This window comes from Sinocyclocheilus anshuiensis, unplaced genomic scaffold (genome assembly GCF_001515605.1).
Source record: "Sinocyclocheilus anshuiensis isolate Anshui unplaced genomic scaffold, SAMN03320099.WGS_v1.1 scaffold78, whole genome shotgun sequence".
NCBI classification, from domain to species: Eukaryota; Metazoa; Chordata; class Actinopteri; order Cypriniformes; family Cyprinidae; genus Sinocyclocheilus; species Sinocyclocheilus anshuiensis.
The window spans coordinates 2,743,654-2,770,505 of record NW_015544250.1 but is presented as its reverse complement, the minus strand read 5'-3'; the positions used below and the strand labels follow the sequence as shown (position 1 = coordinate 2,770,505).

The 26,852-nt window shown below is 39.8% G+C and overlaps 1 protein-coding gene across 4 annotated transcripts in view; it reads left to right on the top strand.

Moving 5' to 3' along the window:
• The window catches only part of LOC107697942 (retinoic acid receptor gamma-A), a 56,118-nt gene that overhangs the window by 25,266 nt on the left and 4,000 nt on the right, over positions 1-26,852 (top strand). For 3 of the 4 annotated variants that reach the window (XM_016498825.1, XM_016498823.1, XM_016498824.1), the window contains exons 3-8: positions 20,952-21,100; positions 22,269-22,410; positions 23,981-24,144; positions 24,684-24,860; positions 24,965-25,169; positions 25,331-25,489. In XM_016498825.1, coding sequence (XP_016354311.1) covers positions 20,952-21,100; positions 22,269-22,410; positions 23,981-24,144; positions 24,684-24,860; positions 24,965-25,169; positions 25,331-25,489 — 996 coding nt within the window. Of the gene's footprint in view, positions 1-4,618; positions 5,130-20,951; positions 21,101-22,268; positions 22,411-23,980; positions 24,145-24,683; positions 24,861-24,964; positions 25,170-25,330; positions 25,490-26,852 lie in introns of those variants that run through there. The other variant, XM_016498826.1, reaches the window with a different exon arrangement.

Sequence of the window (26,852 nt, the reverse complement as noted above, 5' to 3'; positions counted from 1 at the left end):
TTTTAGAAAAGAAATGTTTTAAAGCATAAACCTCAAGACATTTAGTTAGATTTATGTTTTTTTAAACTTATTTTTGAAGGCTTAATATCTTATGCATTTATGAATCTCATGTAAACAGATCTTTTATTTTATTTATTTATTTATTTTTAGATATTTTACTCAAAATTTTGACCCATCTTAAAAATAGTTCGATTTTATTAGAATTCACAGCTTCCTCCTTCTACCATTGTACTTTTTGATCTGTTCTTTTGTTTGTTCTTTTGTCACCCTCGGCCTTTATGACACAACAATTACATGAAGAACCTCAGTGTTACAATTGATGTACTTTACAGTCTGCTCAAACAAAAGGGCCATTAAAGTGCCCTACTCTCTCTCTCTCTCTCTCTCCCCCCCCCACTCATATTCTCCTTCTCTCTCTCTCTCACTCTTTCTTCCTGTCTCCGTCTATGAGGGTCGCCTAAAGAAAATAAATGAGAACCATAACAAAGTCAAGAGCCACAAGATCAATAAACAGCCTAATGAATACCATTCTCAGCGCATGCCCCGACGTGCTCGGAGAAGGACTCTTTGTTTCTTTGTGAGTGTGAAAAAGCAAAGGGGGTTTGGGAAAATGAAAAGCAGAACTCCACAGAGTGAGAGATTGTGAGTGTATCTGGAAGGAAGGGCAGTATGTGTTTATGGAGAGCCTGACCAGTAGTGCAGATTGACAGGAAATGGTGTCTTTTCTTAGATGGCTGGGCCATACCACCACCAGCGGGCCGACAGGGGAGGGGAGAGGGGTGAAGATGGATGAGGCAAGGCCGAGACGCAGGCACCTCTGTTGCTCCTGGCATTGTGTTCAGCTGTTTGCTTGACTTGAACCCTGGTATGGCTCCGTCCACTCCCCAGCTGTTCACTTATTGAAAGCCATTGTCACTGACACTGGCAGAGCTATTTATTTCATTGTTTTTTTTTTTCCAGGTCATGTAGTACTGATTGCCTGTGTGTGGCGGAGGTATATGTGGTTTATTAGGGGTAGGGGGAGTAATTTGTAGCAACTAGGGTTGTGAGGGTTACTGGCAAGAACTTGTTGAATCAATTGGTAGTCTCTGAGCTGCTTGTTAACTGGTCTAGTACTTGTACATCAAACTCAATGGTCATGGTCGTGAAAACCTGAAAAAAAATTTCCAGACCTGAATTTTCATTTCCAGACCTGGAAAAGTTATAGGAATTATTAAAACCATAAAAGGGAAAATGCATGTTTCTTGTTGTGCTCTGCTCTGAAGTATATCTCACCTGGATGTTGCCACAAATCACCAGATAACATTAGTTTCTCTTATTAGTGTACAAATGGCATCAATATGTATAATCGCTTACTTCTATTGATGCAGAATCTTGGTATCTGACATACAAATGGAAATCTATTGCAGCAATCTCTATGAGATGATTTTGAACAGCTTGAAAGGTCATGCAAAAAGGTCATTAGTCAAAAAAAGGTCAAAATATTGTGGGAGCCCTCAATAGTCAGTTTGGATGCCTTATACAGTTGTACTCGAACGAATACAAGGCTCTAAAGAATCGAAGTAGATTTTGTTTGATAGGTTGTACTGTTTGGTAAAGTTTGAATTAGCCTATTTAAGTGTATTTAATTTATATATATATATATATATATATTGCATATGTGTAAAATTAACTTAATTCAAAGGAAAAGTAAGCCTTTCTTGTTTTTTTCTGACTCCTTTGGCAGATATTTGTTCTTGTTTTAAGCATAAACTCACTTCATTTTGATCAATTTCTCTTCTTATGTTCTGTCATTTTGCATATGCAGTAAATGTGTCTTGATTTAAGTTTAGCCTGATGCGATTTCGATTGTTCCTTTCTCTTTGGAGTGTTACAAGCTCTTGGTGCATAAAGAAGATCTGTAAAGTTGCAAAGACTAAAGTCTCTCTCACTCTTTCTTCCTGTCTCCGTCTATGAGGGTCGCCTAAAGAAAATAAATGAGAACCATAACAAAGTCAAGAGCCACAAGATCAATAAACAGCCTAATGAATACCATTCTCAGCGCATGCCCCGACGTGCTCGGAGAAGGACTCTTTGTTTCTTTGTGAGTGTGAAAAAGCAAAGGGGGTTTGGGAAAATGAAAAGCAGAACTCCACAGAGTGAGAGATTGTGAGTGTATCTGGAAGGAAGGGCAGTATGTGTTTATGGAGAGCCTGACCAGTAGTGCAGATTGACAGGAAATGGTGTCTTTTCTTAGATGGCTGGGCCATACCACCACCAGCGGGCCGACAGGGGAGGGGAGAGGGGTGAAGATGGATGAGGCAAGGCCGAGACGCAGGCACCTCTGTTGCTCCTGGCATTGTGTTCAGCTGTTTGCTTGACTTGAACCCTGGTATGGCTCCGTCCACTCCCCAGCTGTTCACTTATTGAAAGCCATTGTCACTGACACTGGCAGAGCTATTTATTTCATTGTTTTTTTTTTTCCAGGTCATGTAGTACTGATTGCCTGTGTGTGGCGGAGGTATATGTGGTTTATTAGGGGTAGGGGGAGTAATTTGTAGCAACTAGGGTTGTGAGGGTTACTGGCAAGAACTTGTTGAATCAATTGGTAGTCTCTGAGCTGCTTGTTAACTGGTCTAGTACTTGTACATCAAACTCAATGGTCATGGTCGTGAAAACCTGAAAAAAAATTTCCAGACCTGAATTTTCATTTCCAGACCTGGAAAAGTTATAGGAATTATTAAAACCATAAAAGGGAAAATGCATGTTTCTTGTTGTGCTCTGCTCTGAAGTATATCTCACCTGGATGTTGCCACAAATCACCAGATAACATTAGTTTCTCTTATTAGTGTACAAATGGCATCAATATGTATAATCGCTTACTTCTATTGATGCAGAATCTTGGTATCTGACATACAAATGGAAATCTATTGCAGCAATCTCTATGAGATGATTTTGAACAGCTTGAAAGGTCATGCAAAAAGGTCATTAGTCAAAAAAAGGTCAAAATATTGTGGGAGCCCTCAATAGTCAGTTTGGATGCCTTATACAGTTGTACTCGAACGAATACAAGGCTCTAAAGAATCGAAGTAGATTTTGTTTGATAGGTTGTACTGTTTGGTAAAGTTTGAATTAGCCTATTTAAGTGTATTTAATTTATATATATATATATATATATATATATATTCTATTAATTTTAAATTATGCATATTAAACTTTTTTTAAGCATTTATTTAATTGATGGATTGATTAATAATGAGGCTGTAAGGAATAGAAAAACATTTTATTTGATAGACTTTATGGGTTTTTATTAAAAAGATTTAATTTATTTGAAAAAATCTGTATGTTCTTTTTTAAATATTACTTTTATTTTGTTTGTTTATTTCTTTATCTATTTATTTTATTTTATTGAGTATTTGGGGCAGGAACAGAAATCAACTAGGGTTGATTGGCAAAAAGTCATACAATCATCTGGTAATTATAAATTATACTGCTAAACCGGTAGACTATTGTCAGGGTAGATATCCTATTTCATTACATGCAAATGATAATGAGGCTGTGAGAGATAGATGTACAGTCCATTCAAGGTCTTAGGTCATATCCAGGCACACATTTAGAAGCTGAGCAGAACTCTGTAGAGAGCTCATTAGAATTACTCATTAGAATTACCAATTCGAATCGGATTGCATGCTTGTTTATTAAATATTTGACTAATTTGACAATGCTGTCAGCTACCAATAAGATATTTAAATCCAATTTAAATGTAAAAAAAACAAAACAACTATGTTTCCCATTTTTTCTATTTACTGGAAATATATTAAAAAGTACATTTTTTTGTAGTTCTGTCAGCTAAGCAAGCGTCTTCAGTGTACACATCAGTCTTACATTTCACCGACTGTACGCTTCTACCCCTCACAGCCTCATTTTCACGCACGTCAAATTAAGTATGCCGTTTACTGACTGTAGTCCATGGGAAAGGACTCAAATTCATCATGTCTTGATCGCAAGTGTGAAGACAAGCCCTGACATTCCTTCCCATGTTCATCTTCCTGTTGGTCTCCTGCTTGGCGTCCTCTAGTGCATGGATTCTCCCCACGCAACTGAATAAAGTTCCTATTTTAAAAGCTTCTATGAGGACCAGAGGGGGCTTTGAATATTCGCCACATACTTAATGAGCTAGAGACAGCAGCGGTCATCAGTCATTTACTCTGTTTTTGTGGAGACAAAGGCGAGAATTTTGCCCTGGCATCTGCTGCTTGCACAATGCTCTCTCTCTCTCTTGTGTTCGCTCGCTTGCTCTGGACTTTAATGTGGTTATGATTAGAGACGGGGCTGAGGGACGGGTTCGTGGGGGTAGGGGGGTCTCATATGTACGCAAGGGAAAAAAGGGGGAGGTGCGCAAAGCGAGAGAGCGTGTTTGTGTGCAGTGCGTACTGAAATATGAATCACAAAAGAGACAAAAAGAGGTCAAAGAGAATCAAATAAAAGTTTGTCCTCTAACCAGATCAGAGCTGGCAATGCGAACACACAAACACATACTGTGGCCCCTCCCTGTGGCCCTCTCTCTCTCTCTCGCTCAACCCTCTCTCTCTCACAAATCCCCCCCCCTCGATCTCTCTCTCTCTCTCTCTCTCTCTCTCTCTCTCTCCCTCCCTCCACCCCCCTCTGTGTGCGCAGGACTGAGGCAGTTGGTTCGCTCCAGAGTGTCTGAGAGCCGCGAGTACTATGTGGGGCTGTTATTTAGGTCTGTTACAACACGCTAGGAGCAGCTCACCCCGAGCAACCAGCACCGCAGATCAGCCGGAGAGGGAAAGAGAAACAAGCAGCGTGACAGAGAGAGAGAGGAAACGCTTACAAGAGCAAAACCAGCGGGATCAGGCAGCACGTATATCCTGACTAGAGGAATTCCAGCAGGGGATTTAGCACTGTCGTAGCTGCGGGTGTTGTTATTGTTTTTTTTGGTGACGCGAGGCGTTCGGAGGCGGGTGGGCAAAAGGGACGCAGCATGTTCGACTGTATGGAGGCTCTGGGCATGGGTCCCCGCCAACTCTACGATGCCACCAACCGGGGTGCATGCATGCTTCGGAAGGCGAGCCCCTTCTACGCAGGACTGGACCCTTTTGCTTGGATGGGGACGGCCAGCATACGCTGTAAGTGTCTTTTCTTATTCTTTTAATGGGGCCTCCACTCTCACGTTGACCACAGGACGCTCGGTGCCAAACGAACCACTCAAGCTGCATTCATCAAGCTGTGTTTGTGTGTTTTAGAGATGCTGTTTGAGTCGATCGTTTTCCATGATTGTCACGAACAGAGTCTGGTTTCAGCAACAGTGTGGGTAACCTGATTTTTGACCTTGTCGGTTGCTGAAAAGTTAAACAGAAAGGAAGTAATACGAGAGGGAGAGATGAAAGAGAGAGTGTTTGAGAAAGAGAGAGAGAGGGAGAAGTGGGTGGCGGGGGGGAACCTGACACTGTGCTATAATTTCAGTCATGCAGATTGCATTTGTCTTCTTCACTTCACAATTGTGCCTGACAGCTCTGGTATCCCAGCATGCCTGACCATGGCTCAACCCACACAACAGCATCAAACAAGCATAAAAGTGGAAAAAACGAGAGGGGCATTACTCAAGTATGTGTCACTGATAAAACTCTCAGATCGGGAATTGGAAAACGGACTGGGTGATTAGACTGCGACAGGAAGCCAAATTGTAAACGGCATCAAATAAATAGTAAAGAATTGGTGTAAATATACTGAGTGGAAAGTTCAGTAAGTATGAGAGCTAGAAGACCTGGACCGCTCTTCGATTTTCTCCCTTTTTCATTCTCTGTCTCTGTTTCAAACATTTTATTTTTCCTTCCTCTGTTCCAGACCTTAGACAGCCTTTGGCTTTGGCTTTAAAAACAATCATGCTGCAGCATAGACAAAACTGGGGTCCGTTTTCATAAGTTTTCAAATGATACTTCATGAGACGCTGAGAACAAAACTCAAACGTCCAGTTCGGTAAACATCCCCGTTACCCTTTTCCCAAAATGCATGGCGCTCTTGCTGTTTTCCATTTGTATTTGTTGAAGCTTCTGCTTTTTGTTCCTCCTTCTCGGCCTCTAAGGGCGACTCATCTGTCTTCATTAATCGTGAAAGACACCAACGTTTCAGTGGCTGTCAGCCACACTGGGTTCTCTTTAATGAAGACAGATGCCCTGTCTGAGCTCGACCCAGAGGGGAGGGAGGGAGGGAGGTCCATAATGCCTCTTCTCCTTGGTCAGGGCCCTGATGATAACAAGATGAAATCTGTTTATTTAATCAGTCATGTCTCACCAACGCTACACAAGCACACGATCAGGGCCCACATTGGAAAACGAGTCCTCCAATTGCTCTGCCACTGCTTCTCGAATTCTGTTCCTTCCTGGTTCCAGGAAATAGCAGAGATCGAGAGGCAGTCAGACAGATCCCGCTGCCCTCGGGGAAGAACAGGAGTGGTGTACTGTTACAAGCCACCATGCCCAGTAACCTCTGTAAACAAGACCGGCCTATCCGACCACTGGACTCACTCAGTTGTTTCTCTTAATTGTGCTCTTAAACCAGATCAATCAGTGTTTAGTCCAGAGTTTCATTAGGGGCAGGCCAGCTGCAATGCTTTGTGGGTAAACTTCTCTAAGAGTTACATTTGTCTCACTGTCTCTTAAAGTTTCAGCTTTTTTGAGTCTTAATTTGATTAGAAAGCAGCAGAGATGGGGTGGGGACTCATTGCAGGCCAAGACTCGAACCTGCATCAGCAGCAACACCATGGCTTAACATATCTGGGAGATTTTAGCACTTCTTATTTTGTAATCTGTAGAAAGGAAGTCTCCTTCTCATAAAAATACTTTTTATGCATCTGGTACTTTTTGTTTTTACAGTTTGTTGAATTTTAGCCCACTAGTGCCTTTTCTAGGCTGTAGGCTAAGTGGTGTCTGTTTCTGCCTGATGTCCTCATAAACTCTATAAATATTCTGGATTGAGCTGGTCATGTGACTCTACACTAATCTTCAAAAGTTTATGGTCAATAATATATATATATAGCAAAGATGCATACATGCTGAATGTACTTTTGTGTATTGCATTTTGATGTTTTGCTTTTATTTTCACCACAGAGTGATTGAAATGTACCAGTTTTTTTGTTTTTAATGGCTTACAGCAAACTTGAACCACACAGTAAACCACGCTGACAGTGAAGGGTCTTCACTTGCATTGCCCTGCACCATTCACAAACCCCCCTGCTGCCTGTTAGAGGAGAAGAGCAAGAGTATCGCAGCCCGCTGTCAGTGTAGCCAGTCTTTCCTGTTTTTATGTGCAGCAGTTCAAGACCTTTGCAGTTTTTTTTAATTCAATGTCAGAGGTTATGGAGATGCTTTGCACGGGCCAGTGTCAGCTCTCGTGACTGTGAGCTGCTCTTGTTCCATCCCTGAAAAGGAAGAGAGCTGAAAGAGCTTTTTTATTGAGCAATTCTTGAAGCACCAGGGGTCTATTGAGCCATATGTTTTAAAAAAAGGAAGTACGCAGGTGATTTAGTAATCTATACATAAGAAAGATATCATCATGTTTCTCTGAACCGCTCTTGATTTCCCTTTTTTATTTGCTAAGAGGTTGCTCATGATGTGCGACACTACTGTTTCACAGTTTTGTTAGACTGTTGGGAAGATTAATTTACTACATTTTGGTTTTTGCTGCATTAAAATGAGGACTAGAATCCGAGATCGTCTTCCTGTCCTGATCATTCGGGCTCATACACACAAGCCATTGTTTTCAGCAAAGTGTGCTGTCCACATCAGAGTCTGATAAGCTCTCTGAAACAGAGCTCTGCGTGAAAGACAGGGAAATGAGGGCTTCCTGTGTCCGCTGTCACACGCAGCCCGATCTCATTTATTGTTTTAATGGAAGTCCTCAATTATTTCGTTATAATTACAAAAAGATTCAATTAAAAGATTAGAGTGCCCGACAAGGCAGGAGAATAATAAATGATTGATTCAGTGCTTGTGTGTGTGTGTATGTGTCTCTCAGATTGTGTGTTTGTTAGAGGAAATAGGAAAAAGTGGTTGGCCGTGAGGGATTCACACTGATCGCATCCCAGTTCAACAATAGAAATATACTCTGTTAATGTTAAACAAGCTTTGAATAATATTTTTACTTCTTAACTTGTGTTATTAAATCTTGCACTTCATTGCAAGGATGTTTTAGCCCACAAGCAAATAACCCGTATAGCTTCTGGGCTAAGCAATATCACTTCTGATGTGTTTTAGCCCTCAGTGGTGTTTTTCTTTGTGATATTCTTATGAACTCTATAAATAATCACGCTTGCACTCACTTAGTATGGGTGGTTAACCGTACAAATTAAGGATGCACTGATAATACAATTTTTACTGATAAGCCTATAATTATTTTCATGTTACGGCTGATAACTGATGAATGGCTGATATTTAAATGTTATAATATTTTGTCTAAATAAATTAAATATAGAACACTAAAATCAGTTGTTTTGAATGCTACAAGTCAATTTAGGCATCAAAACATTGAAATGTAAAGCAAAAATTTTTTCGCTGAAACGTTAAGTTATTAGTGCTTTTAAAAATGAACTAAATAAGGATTAGATGACAGCAAAGATGATCTAAATGTAAAAATAGGGAAAATGAGAATCCACAATTACATATCCAATGCATCCCTAAATGGTAAGCTTTTTAAATGTCGAATCTCATAAGAAATGTGTCTGTGCTGTCATTTTGTGCTTTTTGTGCATTTTCATCTTCGAATTATGCATAAGGCGTTTCAGTGCATTTTGATGATTTAAAGGTGGTGCAGTAGCTCTGTATGGATGGCCGTTGAACTCTGTCTAAGAGGGAGTTGAAGGCAAACCCAAGAGAGGAGGCCCGGAGCGGCCGCTGAGATTCCACAGTCTGCCGCTGGAATCCGTTTGCTGCTGTTTGGGCAGTTTATAATATCCCGGCAGGGTCAAGGAACCGTAAATAAGAGAGATCCGCCTCTCATAGAACTGCAATAATGACTGTTTTGCACTGCTTGAGGGATGGGCGAATTTTAGACTGACTGTGAAATGTTCAGATGGTGCAATTGAAAGAACCAAAATATGCACATGGTTCTGTTTGGGTCAAATTATTAGGGTGAGTCCTTTGCACCTCGTTGTAGATTTCAGGACCATCCCGACAGGCATGCCGAAAGACTTATTGGACAGTCCAAAGTTGCCCCACATCTATTCAGGAAGCATTGCTAATTAGCTAATCTTTCCTCTTCACTTTCATGGGTCTCTGAGAGACACAAACAAGGCCAGGCATCATGAGATTGAATACTCTGGGTGAGGCTCAATGGCTGTCATAGTTTGGCCATCACCTCCCTTTTGTCCGATGATTTAGTGATTTAGTAGAGATGTTTACTGACAGCTCCGGTGCCTGGTTGGCAGTTTCTCTCTGGGGGCGAGGCGTTGGCAGGATCTTTGTCAGTCTGAAACCATGTGTGAGCTCAGCGTGAGGGCAGAAGTTTTGTTACCAGTGTGTTGTTGACTGACGGCTTGGCTCCGTCGTTACTAGCGCTCACTGTTATGTGAAAATGTGAGGCAAAATATAGCTCAAACCCCCACTATGTTAGTCTGCAGCTGGGCCGTAGAAACTCCGCGTCAGTCAATCATTGGTTTTATCTAAAATGAGAATCAGGTTGAGGGGTTGCAGCACTGTTGATGAGGTGATGCTTCTCAGAAGACATTGATTCTGGTACTGTGTTGAATTGCTAGAGCTGAGATCTGGTGCATGTTTCAGTGTTTAACATGATCTCAATGCGTTTTGATAAATCTGCACATCATTGTTTCTGACTGATTTTATCAGTGGTTTCATGTCACAGATGCTCTTGTAGCTCTTGTCATGAAAAACATCCTGTTGTATGATGGGGAGGGATGGTCAGCAAGTCACACAAACCGACTAGTTGATGTAAAGTTTTTTCTCTGGTATTTTTAGTGGCAATGCTTTAAAGGGGAATTAAGACTTCTCTGAGATTTTCATGTGCTGTGGTTTAGCATGCTAAAACTGTCGGTGAGAGAAGTTGCGCCTTTATATTCATTCCTTTTAAAGCACCGTCTCTACTGCCATCAAAGCACTGCTTGAATAACAAATTCACTGCCTTTGAGCATACATTTGAAGGCTATTTCTATAAGACAGCAAATTGCCAGCTGTGAGCAACAGGGCTGTGCAATATATCGAAATTATCGAAATATCGCAAATGTACATATCGCAATATGCGTATCGCTACAGCTTGCAATATTTGGGGCCATGAACAAAAGACAAAGAGAAAATCACTCACTGCTCTTACCTAAATAACATTTGTAGCTTAAATAAGAATCAGTGCATATTGAATTCAAAGAGTAAATACTACGCAGTGTTTTATTTTTCCTTTTTATTATTCAGTTCCTAAACTCATGTTAAAATGATTACACTAATGTTAAAATGCCATTTTTATGTAATGCTTGAGTAAAACACTACCGTTCACTTTCAGAAGTTGTTGTAGGGGTGCTTTCTTATTAGAATCAGAATCAGAATGAGCTTTATTCACCACTTAAGTGTGTGCAAACACAAGGAATTTGTTGTGGTTTTACAGGAACTCTTGGTACATACATACATACAAATAACCATATATATATATGACACAAGATAGTTATAGAAGTTCACAGAACTGACTCTGAAACTGACTTCACTGAAAAAACAGTTTCATCTGAGCATGTGGCACTTTAAGCATTATTGTATCGCATATCGAATATCGCATTATTTAATGAGTTATCGCATATCGCATTTTTCTTCAATATCGCACAGCCCTAGTGAGCAATGTAACCATTGTTAGCCATGGATATTTTTAAAATGTTAGTCTCTGTAAAAATGGAAATGGACTGTTTTTGGCCACATCTTTGGTGTTTTTTTAAGACAACACATCAATATCTAAACAGTAAAAATGTGTGTAAAAACCCCTAGCTGTTTTGTATAGCTGTTTTTGATCATAAGACCGTATCCGATGTGAGTGCCATAGTGACCATGATGTTCAAAATCAGCCTTCTAACAATAACAATTATGGCATGTAGACTGCAGATAGATTGCACCCGGTTGCTTCCGGGTGAGCGGATTCTCCGCAGCTTTCTCGTCTCCGCTCTGTAGCTATGACTCGTCAGGATTGTAGTGCGTTCTCAGTGTTTTACTGGCCTGTGGCTGATTTAATGTGCGAGGTAAGCTGTTCGCGAAGCGCTCGCCCAAGCGAAAAAATGCGCTAGCTGTTGCTGCCAGATCTCCATTGCCGAAAATTACATTGTGTTTGATGCAAAACTAACTCGACTAAATCATATGAAAAAAAAACATCATAACTGTATATTTTCATGCTTTCTCAAGCAAAGAAAATTTTGAAAGTCCACTAAAAACATATCTTATCACTCAGCATACCCGGTTAAAAAAGTCACTGCTCGCCACTGGTGTATGTGTGTACATGCAGATGGAGGTGAGAGACCGTCCTAAATCAGCCATAAAAGATGAATGGATACAAGAGCCCAAGGATGCTTGTTAGGGAAGACCATCTGTACTTTACCCCCACACATCCATCTTTTTAAACGATCATCTGCTGTCTAAAGACTCAGCACAATGTTTAGTATGAGCAGGGTTGAGAACGTCTGTCTGGTGGATGGTGTCTATGGCTCGGCTGGTCTACGCTCCATTTAGAAAAGCTGTGTTGGCTCTAAATAAAAAGTGTATTTAGAGAGTCACAGCTCAGCCCTGTCTGTTGCTCTTCAGGGTTACGAGAGTACATCAAACCCCACACAGTATTTTATTTAGAAACTTTGCAATTGCCATTTTCCACGAAGTGTGCCCATCCACGCCCTAACATCTTGGGCAGTCGCTGAAGGCGTGATGCCACACTAAAGTGAAAAATTCCACTCACGTAAGAACACATCATATTGTAATTTCCCCTATAGTCAAAGCAGAAGTTTCTCACAGACTCGCCCTTGTGCCATTAGAAAGAACAGAACTGTGCCAGGCTGTTGAACTGATAGTGAAAGAGCCGGTATTTATACACAAGAGACCCACAGCTACTACAATCATAGCCCACAAATCACGTAAACAGCAGGAAGCCACAACTCTGTTGGGTCCTCTCCTTATGCAAAGCAAAGATTTGCGTTGAGTTCATGCCGTTTTTAACTATTTTGCGAACGTGACAGTTAGATGAGGCCTAAGCAAGTCAAACAGGCTTGCACTTTATTTTGCAGAATTAAGGCGTCAGTCTTCAGAGTTCGGCAGCTTCTTCTTTTGTGGTTTCTATTGTTTGGGGAAGGAAGCAATAAGGTCCCGAGTCCTGCCCAGCCTTGAGCCGAGAGACACTTCAGGCTGTGACTCAAGCTAAGTTGCCCGTCTTAAAGCAGGTGAGTGCAGACAGATGGTGAGAGGAAGTCTGCAAGGACCAGAAGATCAAAGATAATGGGTAGATGAGGCTGTCACGCTGCCTGTTGGCTTGATCAATAGTTGTGTCCATGGAGGACGCATCCAGCCATTGGAGTGGAGAGGAATTAGAGGAGACACTCTCACTCAGGGGTTGACAGCACAGATGAAGCCTGGTGGGGGTGCTGGAGATTCAGTGGAGTTGCAAATTTGGATGTCTGCACCAGAAATCTGTCTCCTCTGAATCAGGCCTTCATTCCCTGTCTTTGTGCTCTGATTACCCCTCACTGTCTAGTTTGGATAGAGTCCTACTAGAGGAATAGGACAAAAGTTCCTTAAATCGTTTACTAAATGGACCATGTTTAGGACTAAACAAAAGCTTTCTGTCAATAAACTCTTCAATTGTTCTTTTGCTGAACTGTTTCTTGGCTGCAAGGTTGTTTAGAGAAAAAAGTTTAGTAGGTTCTAGTTTCTGTAAAGAACTGCTGAATAGATGACTTTCTAAAGAACTAGAGAATTAAAAAGGTCTTTGTGAAGGTTTCTCCATGGCTTTGGGCTATAAAATCCATTTTGATTCTAATTGAAAACTTTATTTTTAATTAAATAGTCTTTCAGTGGACGCTTTTATCTAGAGCAGCTTGCATATTGCAAATTACATTTATTATGGAGACAAGCCACTGGAGCAACCCAAGGGTAAATGACTTGCTCAAGGGCATGATGGATCCAATGAACATCAATGGCATTTGTGAGGCTTAAACCAGCAACCTTCTGGTCAACAGACCAGAAAAAAAGCCGCCTTTGGTAATGGCGAGACCAGTATCTGTGTAAGCCGTAGTTGAGAGTGTGTCTGATTGCCTGTAACCCAGGAAGGACTCAAGTGTGGGTGATTGATTCTCTTCATTGAGTCCACTGATGTGTTAGTGCTACTCATTCAGGGGTCACTCGGGCCAAATGCTGGCTCACCTTCATCCAGACATGCCTCGGGTCTATGAGATGCTGCAGTGTAGTAAAGCAGATTGAGGGTAGGTTAAATTTAAATGGATAGTTTATCCAAAAATCATTTACTAGTGCAGTCATGTTAGCAAAATTGCAGCAAATTTATGCAGCAAAAAAGAGTCCATTGTCTACTGTCAACAGTGTAGAGATGTAGGAAGCATTTCTTACACAGAAGTCACTATCAAACCAAGCAACTTCCTTTTGGTCCGTGTGGGAAAATTACGTGACCAACTTGAAAATGAGTAAAACCTGCGTTTTGCAACTCCCCGTTGCATGGATTCCTATTGGAATGTCTCGATTTCATGAAGCAACAGTAAATGTGACTGCCCATTTACCCTCACATTGTTTCAAACCTCTATTACTGTTTTCTTCTACAAAATAAACTGAAAGTTAATGGATTCCAGAACAACATTGGACCCCATTGACATTCATATGGACAAAAACATTTTTCAAATTATTCTCTTTTGTTGTTTCAGTCATGCAGGTTTGGAATGACTTGATGGTGAGTAAATGAATCATGATGATGATGGTTTTTGGGTGAACTAACCTTTTCAGACAGATCCAGCCATTAAGACTGCTCATACCGGTTGCCCTTTTGCTCACCTTGTATGATGGCGCTGACCTACAGAAGACCTATTCCTGGCAGACTCCATGACTGAGAATGATAACTGTATGTGTTCATGTATGTATTCATGCCTGTGTGCTGGTTATGACACGAGGGTGTAAATTCCTTCAGTCTTGTCCAGTCTGGGCTGTATGCAAGTCTTTTTTCTGTCTTTCCCTCTGAGCCATCTCTTGGATGGCAGCCCAGTTTTATCACAGGGCTTCCTTTCAGAAAGGGCTTTACTGCAACAGGAAGGACTCCTCCTTTTTTACAGGCCTGGGATGGAGTGCATGAGAGGGAGGGATAAAAAGTAGAAAAATGGGAGGAGGGGCGGGGAGATCAGGTAATGAGCTCTCAGACAGCTGTTGACAGCAACTGCTTCTGCTTGGCACCTTTAATGAAAGCACACACACCTCTCATCCCCATAACATAACACTCCTTTTGCACTGCATCTGTGGTGCATAGACATTGTTTTTAAAACTGGCCTCCTGAAGTAATTTAGGAGGTAGGTGAAGTCCTAAATTAAAGTTTTTAATTAGGGATGCACATTATATCAGTTATTGTCTGATATTAGAGATTGTTAATTGATAACTGTCTGATGATATTGATTCATCATTTTAGATTACCTTGATTTAATTTAATTTTTTATTTACATGTAAAACAATTATCCGCTTATTTGCATTTGCATTTATTTTTTTTATTTTGTGGATTAGTGAGTATATTTTGGATTTCAAAAATAGTATTTTGTCCATTTGCATTGCATTTTTTTAGGTAAAGTAGATTTGTCAGGTAAATGGTAATACAGTATCTGGTAATTGTTCAGATCTTCCTTTTAATAATTGTTTCTTTCAGTACATCGAAAGCTTTACTCCTTTTGGTAGATTACTGACAGTTTTTTTTTCCCATTAGCATTGTATTTTTTTTCCATTGTTTCATTAAGTTAAACAAATGAAGTTAATTTGACAAGTAAATGGCAAAATAGTATCTGTAAATTGTTCAAAAGTTTGTTTCTCAAAGAACATCACATTTTATTTTATTTTATTTACATGAAAACAATTATCAGCTTGTTGGCATATTATCCAGAATTACATTTTTTAATTTAGCCAATTACTCTTTTTTTTTTAATCTATTTATGTTTATTTATTTATGTATTTATATTTTTTCTATTAGCATTCAAATTAGGGTTGGGCCGATAGACGATGCCATCGTCCATCGCCGATGGCTGACAGCCCCCCCCCCCATACCCCCCGCATTCCGCCGCATCCCAATTCCGTGTTCGAAATTATGTGTACTACGGAAACCCTAAAGGGAATAAATAGCCTACGAGATGGGAGGATAAAAAAAATATTTCAATACTTTTTCTCGCGATTATATCGTTGTGTAAGTATAGGCGACTGTATGTAAATTGCGGGCATTTCGATTGCGCGCTCTCATTTTACTTTCACTTTCACTTTTGAGATTCGCGACTGTAGACTGTAGACATCGTCCGATGCCAATTTGGTAGACATCGCCCAACCCTAATTCAAATGTTGTTTTTGTTTTTTTTTTGTAAATTTGCCAAGTAAATGACAAAATAGTATCGGATAGTGGTTCAACGGATCACAAATCTCACGGTTCGGATCACATTATGATTACCTTTAAGACCTGATGCACGGATCCGATATAATGATACACATCACATCCGATTTCTTTCTCAGCTGTTTTCATTCACTTGAGACATAACTGGCTGCGCTTATCTGAATGATTGTCGAGATGGGTATTTTGTCATAATTTTATTTGTATGTGTCTGTTCAGAGGATTCAGAAGAGGATTCAGTTCGGTGTTCGTGCGCTGTCAGAAACGCGTGTGTGCGCTTCATGTGTGTGAGGCTGTGCGCGAAGAGAACAGCGCGCGAGTAACTAATCGAGTTCCCACTTTCACTCTATTATGGTTAAATTTTGCTATTAATCCGCGGATCACATGCGTGCCGAACCGTGGGGCTTGGTCCGTACGAATCACGGATCAACTACGATCCGTTTAACCACTAGTATCAGAATTAGTTTGATTCTTTGTTTAAAAGATTGTTTCTCTCAATACATCAACGTTTTTACTGTCACTGCAATATGTGAACTTTTAAAACAGCTTGCAGTAAGATAAAGCCTGCAATCAGTGAGAATACATCCAGCGGAAAGAAACAGTGATGCGGTGGAGAGGAAGGAAATGGGGTTGTGTAGTATGAGGTGGTACGATGACAGCAGCATGTGAGGAGGATCTGGCTGATGGCAGGAAGCCGTGGGCAATGAGACACAGAGAAAGAGCCATGGTCGGTTCCCCTCATCAGGAATTTGGCAGCCAGAGGAGGGCTGTGTGTCCTTGCCCATCAGGCACCGCTCAGAGAGAGGGGGGCCCTGCCAGTCAGTCTATCAATCACACCGCTCCAAAAAACCTGGCCAATCTGTGGCCCGTCTGCCACACTGGCTGCACATACAACAAAGCAGTCTGTCCACCCAACTCGCCAGTATGGGGTTGTAATATGAGCCACTGCGAAATCATGGAGCTTTTAGTGGAGGGAAGCAAGATTATGTTCTGAGAAATGCAAAGCGAGCGACACGCAAATACACGCCCAACACGCTGAAATACTTAAGAGGAATTGAGACGCAGAGAACTATATTTGCAAATCAAATGGGAGTCTTTAGAGACACTCGTTGGATGAACGCCCATGCAGAACTGAACACACATACGCTCACATGCCAAGACTAGATTTGGGAACAGTGCTCCACTGAAGATTCAGTCACACCCACAGTCACGTACACAAAATCTGCTCTTCTATTGTGAAAGAATAGTTGTTCCGCAGCCAATGCATCATATGCTGCTCAGCTAAAAGTAGTGTTGCAACACTTAGAACACACGAAGCTGACACTTGTTATTTTTTGTCCTTTTAGACTTATATACTTACTAATTTTTATACTTTCATTCTGAACCAAAATAAAGAAACTCAAGGTCACAGCTCACTTCCTGTTACCCATGTGGCCTGATTTGTTTGCACTACTTGTTTATTGTGTTACCAAAGTCAGTTCTTCAGGAAATGGATTTGAACCTAGACCACTTTTTTCGGCAACAATGAAATGTTTATAGCATGCATGCATGTTTATGTGCGCTGCATTGTGGGCATTGACACTCTAGACGCACTAGATCTCACCTAAATATAGATGTTTTTGATCATATTTAGATATATTTTAATTGTATTAATTTAAGAGTTAAACGTTTAATAATAAATATAAAGTACTTTATTATATAAATTATTTACTTTATATTTTTATAAAAAAAAGTAATAATAATGTTTAATTGTTTATTAATATAAATATTTAAATATATTTTATTGTAGTATGTTTATAAAAACACGTTTATATGTTATATTTATGTATTTTAAAATACTTAAACTATATTTTTAATTTATTTCAACATTTTTAGTAACATAAATAATTGTTTATTAATATAAATATGTAAATGTTTTACTATATTTAAACGTTTTATGTTTATAAAAACATGTTTATAACACATGTTTATATAAATATGTTTTATATATTTTAATATATTTAAAATATATTTTTAATGTAATCATTTGAAAATAATTCTTATATTTTAAAATAATTTTATAATTTTAATTTATAAAATATATTTTTCAAAAATATTCCAAATATATTAAATGTTTTAATAATAATATTAAATTAATATTAATAATTAAATTGAATTAATATTATAGTTTTAATAATAATAATTTAAATAATAAATACTGTAAATGTTTATTCATATATTATGTTTTTGGATCATTGTATGCATGTTCATATATTTACTTAACTTTATTTTTTTTTTTGCATTTTTGTATTTACTTTGCCCTGGTGTGGTGTATATTGTGTATGTTTCTGCTTGTAGATATGGACATTTTCCTACCACAGGGGCCCTTTTCTAGGTTGACATTGGGATTAGCATAGGACCGTCCACCTGGAATACTTGTGTACAGAGGATACAGAGAGACCAGTTCAGGACAAAAACACAATACCAGGCAGGAAATGAACAGCGTCCACTGATAACTCCTCTCTGCTTCTACCTGTCCCTCCATCAGCAGCAATCCGCCCTCTGCCTTCGCATTGTGATGCAAATCAAGTCCCTGGTTGGAGAGCTGATAAGGAGGTCTCTCATTTCAGTGCGCTTTGTTTCCCAGACAGAGGAGAGCTTAGCGGAGGGGACACAGAGAGGGCCTCCGGGCTGACATAAGAACCCATCCCATTGTGCACCCTGGAGAAGTGTTGACTGATATTTGGGAAGAGGTGTTAGAGGGAGGGAAAGCGACCGGGGTTTTTACGGCAGGAGCCGTCTCGGGTTGTTGAGAGATCCTGATGGATTTTTGTCCCTCTCCCCCTCCAATTCTTTTTACTCTCAGCTACTCAGACGGTGTCAATCAGTAGCCATTTCTTCACGCCACATGCAGTTTGCGGTCCTTTTCAGGCGCTTGTCATTACCAGCATTTTGCCAGTATTGCTATATAAACAAATGAGTTCACGCTAGGTTCAGTGGAGAATATTGATCCAGCTGTGCAACATTTAGTTCAAAGCGTATTCAAAACACATATGTGTTGTGATAGCATACATGTTTGGGTTTTATACAAGAATTATTTAATGTGACCTATTATGTTTTGATAGCCTTTTTGCGATAGTTCTTCAGTTATTTTGATATTAATTTGCTAGTTAACAAATCATCTTAAAGCAAATCATGAAATAATTAAATTAGGGAAGCATATATCAGCTAATAATCGGTAACGGCTGAGCAATTATACGCACTATTGGGCATCCGAAAACAGCCATTGATCAGGGCTGATTAAATCCTGTTAATCAAAACATTGAGTGATTTTCAGAATTCAGTTAATGAGAGTTAAGAACATCCAAAAAGTTAAGAAATCTTAATTTAATGTTCAGTATTCTGTTCATTTGAGTAATGTTACTTTGAAACATGGAAAACATGTTAATATGGAGAGAGTAAAAGTTATTTACATTTCTTTCAGAATTATATAATGAATTATCATTCATTTGAAACAAGGTAAAAAGGAGAACCACCAAACTATCGGCAGATATCAGTCTAAATAATCAGATATCGGTATTGGCACAGAAAATCTGTATCGGTTCATCTCTAAACTAAACTGGAACCTGTTCTGATAACATTCCTCTTTCGTACTTCAAAGTACACCAGTAAAAAAATAACTAACTTGACATTGCACAACAGTTGGGAAACAAATGTCATGCATGTTGCTAGTTCAAATGCAGTTAGCCTTTTTACACATCATATACTCAGAAAGCTTCCATTTCTCACTCTCGATTGAAGAATAAGCGATTTGTTTGTAACCATGGCCATGAACAGAAGGCCCTACTGTATTTGAGCTCGACCTTAAATGGGACTATTTGCCTCTCCTCATTCACCCCTCCACCCTCGTCCATTTTTCTTTCTGTTTTCTATCAAATTCCTCTTTTTATGCCCCCTTCTTTTGAAGTCTCCAAACTCTTGTAAAAGGCCAGGCTGGTGGTTTTTGCTGAACCCTGTGGTGGGACAGCGAGGGAGGGGTTGTAGGTTAAGTTTAGGCTTTCCATTGAAGGTGGCTGAAGAAGGTGGGGCAATAAAAGTTAGAAGTTTAGAGCCTCTCTGTTTTTTTTTTTTACTAGCTCAGGCTACAGCTGGTGGTGTGAATGGCTGCCCGAGGTGTCTGAGTCTTAATAAAGATCCCGCCAGCCGGGCTGGGGCCTCCAGTCCAGCCATGAGACCACCTTTATAGGCCTAGCTTACGAGCAGGGGCCTCTATTAAAACCTAGTAGGACTGCACTGAGGAATTTAGGACTGGGAAACAAGAGAAAAATAGGGTTTGTGTGTCAAAGAATGGCCAAAGTGAAGGCTGGGAGGTTGAATTTTGAGCGACCAAGGGTAAAAGTTGACTTTGGCATGTGAAAATGTGAAATCAAATGTCTTTTAGGGTTTAATCTTTTATGATATCTCAAATTCATGAATAGGGGTGTAACAATACACTCAAGTCTCAAATTGGTTCGTTACGTGATACTGATCTCACGATATGAAACTCTCACAATACTATAAACAAAACACCAAAATAGAGTTAAAATGGTCCATTGTTTAAATTATTGCTTTTAAGACATGATAAAAAGTTAACAAAAAATTAGTTTTATTTTTAATGTATTAATAATAATTTATAAACATGAAAGCTCAAGTATGTGACCTCCTAGATTTACCATATTTGATGCTAAATTAATTCTGTCTAAACTTAGTTTTTGGGTGAACTGTAGATGATACATGTTGTCACAGTTCACGATATATATTGTAATTCTTGACTTCAGAATTAGTGAGACATGAGACACTCGTCCCGCATGCTAGACACCAAACGCAGGGTGGAGTTTTCCCCCCAGGCTGTGACACAGATGAGCTACCTGTCTTATCAGCTCCACTTATCTGTCTGCTAGTGTTAAACTGTTTGTGTTTTCTTTTCTTTCTAGTGTCAGTCACTGCAGCCAAATCCCCTAAAATACTGTCCCCCTAAGGACAGGGTGGGCGGAGCTAGAGGGAGATGAATTCAACAGACACGTTAACTAGACTTTTACTTAGTTGGCTGATGCCTCGCATTCAAAAACAGATTAAAAAGCAACGATAGGTAGCGTCTTGTGTGTTTCTGCTCGAGGGCATCATGAAAAAGGTTTAGCGAGGAATCATGATGGTTTTTAAAGCCCTCGTGGGTCTTTGAAATTGGATATGGTTTAAAAGGTTCACGGGGGAATCTTTTCTTCTCTCCATGTGGTGTTTAATATCTCCCTCTCATTAAATCCTCCCGTGTTGTGTAAATAGTGTGAAGTGATGTGATTAGACGAAGCGTCTGATGTTTTCTTTTCTCTCCTCTTTAGCGGTGGAGACCCAGAGCACCAGTTCAGAGGAGATGGTGCCCAGCTCCCCTTCTCCACCACCTCCACCGCGTGTTTACAAGCCCTGCTTCGTCTGCCAGGACAAGTCTTCCGGGTACCACTATGGTGTCAGTTCTTGCGAGGGCTGCAAGGTAAACAGCAGAGCTCCCATCGCCTGTGGCCTGACGAATCTCATGTTTTTCATGAGTCTGTTACACAATTTGTCTTGACGTTTGGCAAAAATGTGAAAAATACAGTGAGAGACATGGAGGTTTAGCTCTCGCGTGTTAAAAAAAAACTTGAATATATTAAGAACTTTTGCTCCTGTCAACACCAAGAAACTGAGACTGACAGCATAACTTGTAGTGCAGGGAGCAAAAATGTTTATGAAAACATACAAAATAATATTAATAAAATTACAAAAAAAAGATTCTTCATCTAAGTAAGGGGAAGTTCACAGAAATAATTTTAAAAAAGTTTCTCAATATCCATTTTTGTTAAACAAACAACTTCTGACTTAACTGAGCATCTTAAAAATGTGACCTTCATGGCACAAAATGTTGAAAAAACCTGTCTAGCACACGTTTACATACAAAAACATTTAATGGACACAATAACATGTTCTGTGTGAACAGGTCTAGTGAGTTTCATTAACCCATTTGTAAGCTTTTTGCCGCAAGTAATAATAGAATTTGTCACAATAACAATATTTCGACTAATTCAGTTAATGTTTGGTCACAGGTAAAAGGGCCATCACTTTGAACATGACTTATCACATTTTTGACTATCCCTTTATATAACACTAACAAAATACTTAGCAAAAAACCGTTTTGGATCAGAACTTTTGAACAATATACTGACAGCTTGTGTAAGAGAAATGATAGGAGGGGGACGGTGGTTGACCTAGTCTTTAGCTGACCTACTCGCTCTCTCTTGAATGTCTGTTGCAGGGTTTCTTCCGTCGCAGTATTCAGGAAAAGGATACAGTTGCGCAGTATCAGCTACACGAGACACCAAGTAATGTGGACAGTATGTTAAAGGGATAGTTTACCCAGAAATGACAATTCTGGTATCATTTATTCACCCTACAGTTGTTTCAAACCTGTTTAAATTTCTTTCTTCTGTTGAACACAAAAGATGTTATTTTGAAGAATGCTGGTAACCAAACATCTGACTGAACACTTCATTTTTGCGTGAATTGTCCCTTTAAAGCAATGAAAGGCAATGCAATGGAATTTTAGTATGTTTAAGGGGTAAAATATGTGTTGTACCATATACCACTGTGGTAAAATACAACTATGGTCAAGACTCCTGTTGCAGGGTTTCTTCCGTCGCAGTATTCAGAAGAACATGGTGTACACCTGCCACCGTGACAAGAACTGCCAGATCAACAAGGTCACACGCAACCGTTGCCAGTACTGCCGGCTGCAGAAGTGCTTTGAGGTTGGCATGTCTAAGGAAGGTGAGGGTTCAGGCCTCTGCCAGGCACACGGGCTCCTTGGCATTCGGCCAAGACCCACATACACCAACACAAATATAGAGACGGGACAGGAGACAGACGGGGACACGCTGATATAGGTTAGAAGCTGTGAAACAGACATACAACCCAGAGACACACAGACAAATTTAGAGTCGTGAGACTCGAGTGCCAGGACACGGAGGCATAAACAAACTGCAGATGACTGCAAACTGCCAGTTTGAGACACTTAAAGACACAAAAGACAAATAAAGTTCAAACACAAACCAATAAAGCTGGTTAGCATGGAGGTTAGAGCTCAATATGAATGTTCACTTCACAAATGGGTTTCGCGTCACAAGTTTCACCCACATCAATCCATCAACAATAGGTGTGATTTCTTTGGTAGCCCTTCCTCTAGTCACTTTATGACTTGGCACTAACAGATTTGTGTTGGAACAAAGACAATAGCCCGAGGTTGAAAGACCGAGTCTGGGGCATGTGTTTGTTCATTTGCCAGGGTCACGGCGATGATGTCACGGGGAGAGTGGCACATTGGCCCTCTATGTGTCCGCTGGGACATGTATGTGTGCGTTTATATGTATGGGATGTGTGTAGGGACCAGGATCACATTGTGCTTTTGCTATTACTGGATATCCTGAGAGGAAGGAAAGAATGGGAGGGGGGGTGAGACAAGGAGGGGAGGGGGGTTTAGGGTTGGCAGGGCTGCTCTCCCTTGGGTCAGACTCACCAAAACACCCACGGAGTCTGATCTGAGGTCAGTTTCCATGTATTAGTGATTACATTTGGAAGTTGGTATATGGTAACTTTGTGTCTTAACCAAGTAAAATAATGCAACGTGATAAATGGGTTAATGTTGATTTTGAGATTTTCTGAACAGGTCAAGAACATTTCTTGGCCATAATTTCACCTCAAAATCTATAGAAAGAAATTTTAAATAAATATTATACAATTAAATTATATTTTTGTAAATATAGGAGCATATTTTTATTTTATTATATATTATTTTAATGACAATTAAACATATTTCCCGTTGCAATTATATATTTTTATATGTTTATGTTATTTAAATCATGGTGGTTTTTGTTAGTTTAGTTTTATTTTTCAAGCAGCTTATTGCTTTTAGATGTAATAAAACAATATGAAACTGGCATTAGGATGAAAAACGCCAATGTCTGATATATTAATTGGCCTCGGTATTATATACAGTATGTGTGTATATATATATATAAGAAATACTAAGAAATATAATTAAATAAGAAATATAAATAAAATATAAATGAAGAAAAATATAAATAAGTAAAACATTATTGAAAATTAAGAATAAGTACTGAGAAGCATCACAGAAATGGTGGGGGGTGGTATATTAAACAAATTGTTGCATTGTTGCAGCAATTCTGAGAAATTAAAATCTCAAAATCATCAGAAGTTTTTTCTGGCACATCATTTTGTAGAGTTTGACTAGTTTGCATGTACAAGTTACTAAGATCATAGTTTGGCAGTTGAAGCTAACTTATTGTAGAATTATTAAGCAGCCTCTCTTTGTGACTCTCAGCTGTGCGCAACGATCGAAATAAGAAGAAGAAGGACGTGAAGGATGAGGTTGTTCCACCAGAGAGCTACGAGCTGAGTGGGGAACTGGAGGAGCTGGTCAATAAAGTGAGCAAAGCACATCAAGAGACCTTCCCTTCACTCTGCCAGCTGGGAAAATACACCACAGTGAGTGTTTTCTGAAAATGAGTGGATTTGTCAGCAATGGAATGTGGAATTTATTTATAGTGGTGTAAACAGACCATGTCAGATGTAGTGTGATAAACATGTTCCATTATTGAAAACATAATTTAAAGGAACAGTGCACACAAAAGATAAATATTGTCATTTATTCAACCTCATGTTGTTCCAAATCTGTATGACTTTTTCTTCTGTGAAATTCTTTCTGAAGAACAATCTTTTCAGTATGATGAAAGTAAATGAGCACTGAGGCCATCAAGCTCCAAAATGACAAAAAAAGAATAATTAAAGTGTAAATATAATTCATATGCTCTATTCCAACTCCAAAAGTCCTAAAGTGTGAAGAACAGACTGAATTTTTTTTTGTGCATTCTGCAAAATTTCTCCTTGTGTTCAATGTATTAAATAGCCATATGGGTTTGGAATGACGTGGATGAGTACATGATTCATTTTTGATCGAAAAATTCATTTTAACGTATATTAATGCACACATATATTAACCTCTTCTCTCTTTTTCTTTTCATCAGAACTCAAGCTCAGACCACCGGGTTCAGCTGGATCTGGGCCTATGGGACAAATTCAGTGAGCTTTCCACCAAGTGCATCATTAAAATTGTGGAATTTGCCAAACGCCTTCCGGGCTTCACCACTCTCACCATCGCAGATCAGATCACCCTCCTTAAATCAGCCTGCTTGGAAATTCTAGTATGTGTGCCTTCCTTTAAGAATCTCACCTTGATGTAGAACATGCATCTACTACATTACTTTCACATAATTCTTAGCCTCATAAATGTCTGTGTCTCTTGCAGATGCTGCGAATCTGCACACGATACACACCGGAACAGGACACAATGACCTTTTCAGATGGACTCACCCTCAACCGGACTCAGATGCATAATGCTGGCTTCGGCCCGCTCACTGACCTGGTGTTTGCCTTTGCTGGTCAGCTTCTGCCCCTTGAGATGGATGATACGGAGACTGGACTCCTCAGCGCCATCTGCCTCATTTGTGGAGGTATTACACGAATGCAATTTTGTTGCAACACTGCTGCCACCTAGAGGAAGCAACAAGAAAAATGTTAACATTATAGATTTAGCTTATATTCAGAATTGGTTTTAACCACTAAAAATGGATGGAGGTACTAGTATGCTAATGCTAATACTCTTTCTCTGTAGACCGAATGGATCTTGAGGAGCCTGAGCGTGTAGATCGTCTGCAGGAGCCCCTGCTGGAAGCTCTGAAGATCTATGCACGACGCCGCCGACCCAACAAACCTCACATGTTCCCTCGCATGTTGATGAAAATCACTGACCTGCGTGGCATCAGTACCAAGGGTCAGTTTAATAGCCAAAAACTACATGGAAATCACCTTAGCATTACTATTCTGTTTGATTTTCAAGAATTAAATCTTGATGAAAATCAAATGGGTTTTTTTTCAATGAGGCCTGAGGCCTATTCAAAACAAGAGCAGCAATATTGACAGTGTTTTTGCGCATCGATGGTATTCACACTGAGGGCAACGCAAATTTTCTCTGAATTTTTGAGAAAAGTTTGCATACTTGAGCGAAAGCAAAATGCACTCCGTCATTTACATGCTTCAATGCAAAATACAAGCCATCTGACAATCCAAGATCTGACTTGCTTCAATGCAAAATACAACTCATTTGACAAAACAGATTACTCATGCCTTAAAGGGGTCATATGATGCGATTTCCAGTTTTCCTTTCTCTTTGGAGTGTTACAAGCTGTTCGTGAATAGATAAGATCCCTAAAGTTGCAAAGACTAAAGTCTCAAACCCAAAGAGATATTCTTTATAAAAGTTAAGACTCGTCCACGCCCTCCTAAAACGCCTCATTTAAACACGCCCCCACATGTCTACGTCACTGTGTGGGAAGATTTGCATAACACCACCCAAATGTATACGCAAAGAAAGAAGGTGTAACTTTGATTCTTGCTTGTAGTATTGTTGCCGCCGCCACCATGTCGTGGAGCCGCTGTGTGTTTCGCGGTGAAAGCGAAACTACTTTGTTTGGTCTTCCAAAAGAGGACACAACTAGAAATCAGTGGTTAAGTTGTATTTACAACACTGTTCCAGAACAGTTCAACCCAAATATTCAGATGTGTGCAACGCATTTTATGGAAGACGAGGAGAGTATTTCCTGGGAGTTTCCTGGGAGAGTAGCCTACAATGCCGGTGTTCTGACAAATAATGCTGACTCGCAGTCTGTAAGTACGCTTTCATATTTAAAGGATTTGCCACTGATGATTAAAACACGAGTTTTGAGCAGTGTAGAGTAGCGCTTGTTGTTTGTCCTTTCTCCAATCACAAATGCAGACATGGATTTATGTTTACGCGGTGCGGTGCGATGCAACGCAACGCAACGCAATGCGTAAAAAGACAGTATAAGTCATTATAATCAGTAATTATGTCCCCACTGGATGCAACAAATGCCTCGTTTATAATGGGTTTTATTGGTTTTGTCTCGTTGTGCCAGGACACGGCATCACAGTATGATAAGGCGCTTACATTTCCGTCACACGCTTGAGGAATTTGGCCAATCACAACGCACTAGATAGCTGGCCAATCAGAGCACACCTCGCTATTCAGATTTATGAGCTTTGTAAAAATGTTTCAGAAAGGCGGAGCATAGAGAAGCAACAAAAATGTACAGTATGTGGAAAATAATGTGTTTTTT